General features: G+C 40.4%; 2 protein-coding genes across 10 annotated transcripts in view; both read left to right on the forward strand.

The window, feature by feature from the left end:
* Positions 1-1,926, forward strand: part of LOC108248166 (huntingtin-interacting protein 1-related protein) — a 33,417-nt gene extending 31,491 nt beyond the window's left edge. For both annotated transcript variants that reach the window (XM_037979545.1, XM_037979546.1), the window contains exons 31-33: positions 418-479; positions 975-1,538; positions 1,635-1,926. In XM_037979545.1, coding sequence (XP_037835473.1) covers positions 418-479; positions 975-1,538; positions 1,635-1,670 — 662 coding nt within the window. In that variant the 3' untranslated portion in view covers positions 1,671-1,926. The remainder of the gene's footprint in view (positions 1-417; positions 480-974; positions 1,539-1,634) is intronic.
* Positions 1,927-5,178: 3,252 nt separating this feature from the next.
* Positions 5,179-6,178, forward strand: part of rilpl1 (Rab interacting lysosomal protein-like 1) — a 55,552-nt gene continuing 54,552 nt past the window's right edge. For 2 of the 8 annotated variants that reach the window (XM_017436766.3, XM_017436767.3), the window contains exon 1: positions 5,183-5,738. In XM_017436766.3, the coding sequence (XP_017292255.1) occupies positions 5,337-5,738 (402 nt within the window). In that variant the 5' untranslated portion in view covers positions 5,183-5,336. Of the gene's footprint in view, positions 5,739-6,178 lie in introns of all 8 variants that reach the window. The other 6 variants (XM_037979437.1, XM_037979438.1, XM_037979436.1 and 3 more) reach the window with 6 other exon arrangements.

The following is a 6,178-nucleotide window of genomic DNA, read 5'->3' on the forward strand; positions in this document are numbered from 1 at the left end:
CCCACGTATCCTCTTCGGGCTGTGCCCGGCCGGGCTCCATGGGTGAAAGCCCGGCCACCAGGCGCTCGCCAACGTGCCCCACCTCCAGGCCTGCTCCAGAGTGGGGTCTTGGTGACCCGCGTCCAGGCGAGGGAACACTGTGTTCAATATTTTGATTCATCATAAGGGGGCTTTGGGCTGCACTTCGTCTGATCCCTCACCTAGGACCTGTCTTCCTTGGGTGACCCTACTAGGGGCATGAAGCCCCTGACAGCATAGCTCCTAGGATCATTGGGACACTCAAACCCTTCCACCACGGTAAGGTGGCAGCCCATGGAGGGGTGAAATAGAGTCAAATAGTTTAAATCTTTCCTAGTTTGTAAATATTGAGTGATACTTGCTGCTTACCATCATGGTTTAATGTTATTATCTCTGCAGGTTTAATGGACTTCTCTGGCATGTCACTGATTAAGCTAAAAACAGAAGAAATGGAGGCTCAGGTAAGACTTGCCTAGGGAAACAAATTCCCTCTTGTCTTATGATTGTTTACTTTAAGACCAAGCTAAATTGTCGTAAATCTGGTTTAAATAATTGAAATTGTTTAATTAAATATTTACTTATTAATTAGAAAGTGATGGAAACTGTAATCTTAAAGGTATTGTAGACTCTTGTAAATAGCTAAAAATAAACAAAACTGTTTAAACAGTAAAGCTATTGGATAAATAGTTGAATAGTAAGAACAATCTTAATGAATAAATGCTTAGGATAAAGAATTTGGTCGATGATGTTTAAATATTTAAGTTGTTTGCCTAATGCCAGCTTAAAACTAATGACTTATACCATTATTACCATATTTATATGTCATTAATAGAACAAGTTAGGACCCAATTTGAAATCTGATGAGTGTTTGAACTCATCGACCAGGGATGCAGGGTTAAATCAAATTTTGGGATGGCTGGGTATGACAAAGATCTTGTGCACTTTGAATTTATTAGGTGAAGGTACTGCAACTTGAGAGCCAGCTAGAGCAGCAGCGAATTCGTCTTGGTGAGCTGAGGAAAAGGCACTATGAGCTTGGAGTGCCTGGAACCAACATCGAAAAAGCAGATGAAGATAATGGCTTTCCTCCACCACCACCACCTACCCTGTTTGACTCCACCCCAGAATCTCAGGCCTTTGCGCAGGCACAACCATTTACAAGCCTCCAGAGCGTCTCACAAACCACACCAGCTTTCTCTCTGCCTCAGTCTTACACTCCAACAAATACCTACACACCGACTCAAAGCTACACTCCATCTCAAACTTACACTCCTTCACAGCCCTTTGTTCCACCACAACCTTTCATTCCATCTCAGTCGTACACTGCAATGCCTCTCCAGAGTTTCTCACAATCTCAGCATCATTCAGCGCCACAACCTGCATCACTCTCATCAAGCTTTGGGGAGCCTAAACCACTTTCGCAGCCTCAGGCATCTCAGCCAAGCCACACTGAGTCAACCAAACATGTTTTCAAGAAACCGAATATCTTCATTAAATCTGGAAACTTGCTGAAAAATGCTGTAAGTGCAGATCATCACTGGCCAAAATTTTATCTCATATACTTAATAAGATAATAATCTGAGTAGACGATGTAAATATGTCTTTTTTTATTACAGTTCAAACGAGGTGAAACTGGAACTGGGGAGTCTTAAAGCTGATTAAAGAAGAGGATTATGACTTGATGATTTTAGCCCTCACCTTAGGAAGAAACGTCTTCTGTGATATTGAAACTAACTCTTTCAATCATAACTTAACCTCTAGTTTTATAAAACTTTACAGGAAATTAAAAGCAACATTTGTTGGTTCTTTATGGGAGTTTAATAACTGAATGACACCAGAATATTTTTCTAATCATACTGATGCCTGTCTTCTCTCACCAATTTATTAAAAATCATGAAATTGTCCAAATTCTTTATTATCTTTCTCACTCTTCTAGTTATCACTCACTGCTGAAGGTGAAGGCAGAGTGATAATGTTTTTGCCTTTGTTTATATGTGTTTGTCTGTACCATTAGCAAAAATATTTAATGAGCCACTTATTAGATTTTAATAAAACTTTCAGATTTGATTAACTTCTAGACTCAATCAAATTCAAGATAGTTGTCACAGCAAAGTGATCTGAGCAAACACAAAAATGGCTATTATCCATTCTGTTTTACAGATATTGAGCTAAAATTGAGCTAAAAGTAGCTAAGATTGATCCTGAACTTATACTCATGCTTACTGATTGCACAAGATCTCTGTTTTAAGTTTTGCCATTAACTACTGGAATCAACTACAGCCACTTTATTAGGTACACTTGTTCAATTGTTTATGAACACAAATAGCTAATCAGCCAATTATTAACTTTTATTTAACCAGGCAAATCCCATTGAGATCGCAGACCTCTTTTTCGAGGAAAAGGCAGCCTAACATGCATGTTTTTAGACTATGGGAGGAAATCAGAGCACCCGGAGTAAACCCACGCAAACACAAGGAGAACATGCAAACTCCACACAGAAAGATCCTGGGTCCTTGAACCCAGGACCTTCTTGCTGTGACGCAACAGTGCTAATCACTAAGCTGTCGTGCTGCCGAATGTCAAGCACCTCAAGCACAATGATGAAGCACATATTTTGTGTCAGTGGGAGGTACTGTACTTGTAGCTGAGAGCATTGTAGCTTTTTTTAACAACTTCTTCCACTTGACATACCATGGTTAGAGCTTTGCCCAGCATGAAGTTCTCCTCCAGCGGTAACTTACCTTTCACAGCACCAAGATAAACATTAGAAATGGGCTGATCTCTTATTATTATTACACCTTCTATCACTCCAAAACCACATGGTGCTGCTAAAGTTCTGGGATTGATAATACTGGCTCATCGTTTCATTGGCACATTGCACTTGTCGGAATGTGTGTTTGTGTGCGAATGCATTGTTTTTAGGGACAAAATGCCTTTAAAATGCAGCCATTTTAAAGGCAATAGTTATAATTTGTTCTGGTAGTGTGTGGAACAGGCATTGGTCCCTATGGACCCAAGCAGTGTAATAAAATGGCACATTGTCTTTTATGTGCACAGTTGTTTACCTGATCATTTATGCAGAGCATGTGAACATGAAATATTTTCAGCCACATTTTAAATGGTATAGGAAGCTAACCAGCGTGATGCAGGAAAGGCATTGGCCTTTCTATGGAAGTGCTCATCTCATCAATTTTGTTGTGGCGGTTGTAATGAAATAGGAAGCTGATTAACTTTATTATAGTAACTGTGAAGACACTATTACAGAATATGGTGCAGCCTTATTTTTCTTTAATTTCTCTTTACACAATCTCTAATTCCCTATCTTGTCACAGTAGCACTCTTTAGTGACGAAAAGAATAACAGCAACAGAACATAAGGTGAATGCATTCTGTCTAAATCTATGAACACAACTGTCATTAAAGGAGTTACTCCATAGTTAAAGATCCATAACATTACCAGTTGATAAAGACGAGTTAAAAGCAGATAAAAATTTACTCTCAGAAGAATGATGATAAAAAATGTGAGAACTGATTACACACCGAGAATTGGCCAGATTAAGATAAAAAGACAGATTAAAAGAAACAACAATGGTCAGAAATAAAAAATATCCTCAACACTGATATTGGAGATATTTTGACTAAAAAAACAGATTCAAAGTATGATCTTTGTAATGTGTAGGATCAGAGATGTGCACAAAATTAAATGATTTGATCATTGTAATAAAACACTTTACAAAGAGATCAGTCATCATCAGCATGTATGTTTAAATCACTGAGAATAATCAGCTTCTGCAACTGACTGGAAAAGATAAAAAGTCACTAAACCTGTATAAAAAGGAGCCATTTTGACCAGGGGGCTAATAAATAAAGGCACAGGAAAAAATATTTTTTCCCTCCAAATTTAATGTTGTAGTTTGAATGTGGTTAAGTGTGCTGTATTAATTGGACAACAAGTAAAACAGTTCCTAAACACAAGTGCAAGACCTACTCCTCTGCCCGGCACTCTTGGCTTGCTCAGATAGGAGTATCCATCGGTGCAGAGTTGAATAGGACGTTTGATCCGTGCCACGCCAGCAGGTTTCAGATAAAAATATAAAATTCAGTTTTATAACACAGATGAAATTATTCTCTAAGAATGATTTATAAGCTATGGAGCGAGCATTACAAAGTGCCATCACCATAGTTTTTGAATTGAGTCCTTCACAGCAGCAGCCCTGCACCAACAGCGCAACAACTGCAGGTTGGCCCGGTGGCATTGGTTGTTGCCATAAAATGAGAGAATCAAAAGTGTCTGACCTGAGAAGTTGGGATGAATTGGCCTGTGCTAGCACCCCTTGAGGTACCACCACCTGAGACAGCGATCCATAAATAAGAGTGGAGAAATCCAAATACCATTAGTTGAAGACATTAAGGCATAATCTGGTGAGAGTGTGTGGTATTGTTTTTCCAGTAACATTGTGATTCTAGAAAAGCTGTAGTTTCACTTGTATCTCAGCTCTTCTCCCTATTTTCCTCCTACAAGATTGATAGTAGAAGTTACGGTGAACTCGAGAAAACGAGTCCAACAACAGTTCAGACTCATGTGGAGGAAACACTGAACCATAAGCTCAGTGTACAGAAGAATCATGACCCACCATAGCATCTTTGATAGACAGTAGAGTCTGACAATCATAGAACTGTGCAGCACTCCCCAAATTGATGAAATATCAGGGTAGAATCTTATAATTATAACTCAGTAACTTATAATTATGAGATGCTAAGCCATCATTTTGAGATAATATTTCATAATTTTTAAATTATGTAATGTTTTTGACATAGTATATCAAACTAATGCAAAAAGACATTATTTAGAGATAATATTTCATAATAATTAGATACTAAGTCATAATTTTAAAATATTATTTTGTAATTATAACTTACTGAATCTGCTTTTTCCTTCAGTGGTGGAAATAAACGTCCATAATTGCCAATTATAAATTACCCTCATCCAATGGTCTATTTCACGTTGTAATGTATTTTATTGTAATATTTTTAAACATTATCTTAGTAATAAATGGCACGTGTTAGTGTGACCATTCAAATCCTTGATCAGTAACCTTTCTAGGTGCGTGCTTTATTTTGAAATATGGATACCGGAAACGCTTAGCTTTATTTTGAAGTCACTGACAGCAGTAACCGCTCGGGTTAGGAGTCAAACAGACGCTGCGACTAGACAGCAATGGACCGGCCCCGATTTTTATCGAAAACAAATAGTTTTCAAAGCAGAAGGCAACTTTAAATGATGAATAAGTAAGTACTCTTAGTATTGTTGACCGTTTTATGGTTTGTTTGGACACTGGTTGTAAAGCTAAAGAGGTAGGCCGTAACTTTATTTACAAGTTGTTCCTCCGGGGAAAGGAGTTTACTGTGGCGGGAGTGCCCGAACATCCCGTCATGGAGGACTCGGGGTCGGCCCTCGAGAAGAACGCGGTGGATCTGACGGTGATGGACGTGTACGACATCGCCGCGGTGGTTGGCCAGGAGTTCGAGCGGATTATAGACCAGTACGGCTGCGAGGCTCTGTCCAGGCTGATGCCCAAAGTGGTGCGGGTGTTGGAGATCCTGGAGGTGATGGTGAGCCGCAGCAGCATGAGCCCGGACACCGAGGAGCTGCGGCTGGAGCTCGACCGGCTGCGGCTGGAGCGGATGGAGAGGCTGGAGAAGGAGCGGAAGCACCGACAGGTATCACACCGACACAGCTGCTCACTCAGCAGGCAGACAGGGCTCCAGTCACAGCGGTACCAGACTTTTACTCTTCCTGATGGGGACCTGGGAGCCATGATGGTTTGGCCCCGCACTGTCTGAACCACTGGACACATTTTGATGAAACTGTCAGCAACTAATCAGTGGGCGAACTTCTGCAGCTCATTAACTTTTTGAATCAGTCCAATTCAAAATAAACGCCACTTCTGAGACCGCAGTGAAGTTAGTTTCAAGTTGGATATTCGATATTCGAGCTCCGCGGAGTTAGCGGCGTCCAGCTCACGGCTGCCCCGAAACAGGAGCGCTAATGTCGGCCAGCCGTTCTCTGCCGGCCCCTCCTCTCACGCGCGGTGGTTCACTTAGGGACCGTCAATAAATTTTCCTTACCCCTCGCTCCTGAAAAACAAATATTAATATAT

This window comes from Kryptolebias marmoratus, linkage group LG14 (assembly GCF_001649575.2).
Source record: "Kryptolebias marmoratus isolate JLee-2015 linkage group LG14, ASM164957v2, whole genome shotgun sequence".
In the NCBI taxonomy this organism is placed as follows: Eukaryota; Metazoa; Chordata; class Actinopteri; order Cyprinodontiformes; family Rivulidae; genus Kryptolebias; species Kryptolebias marmoratus.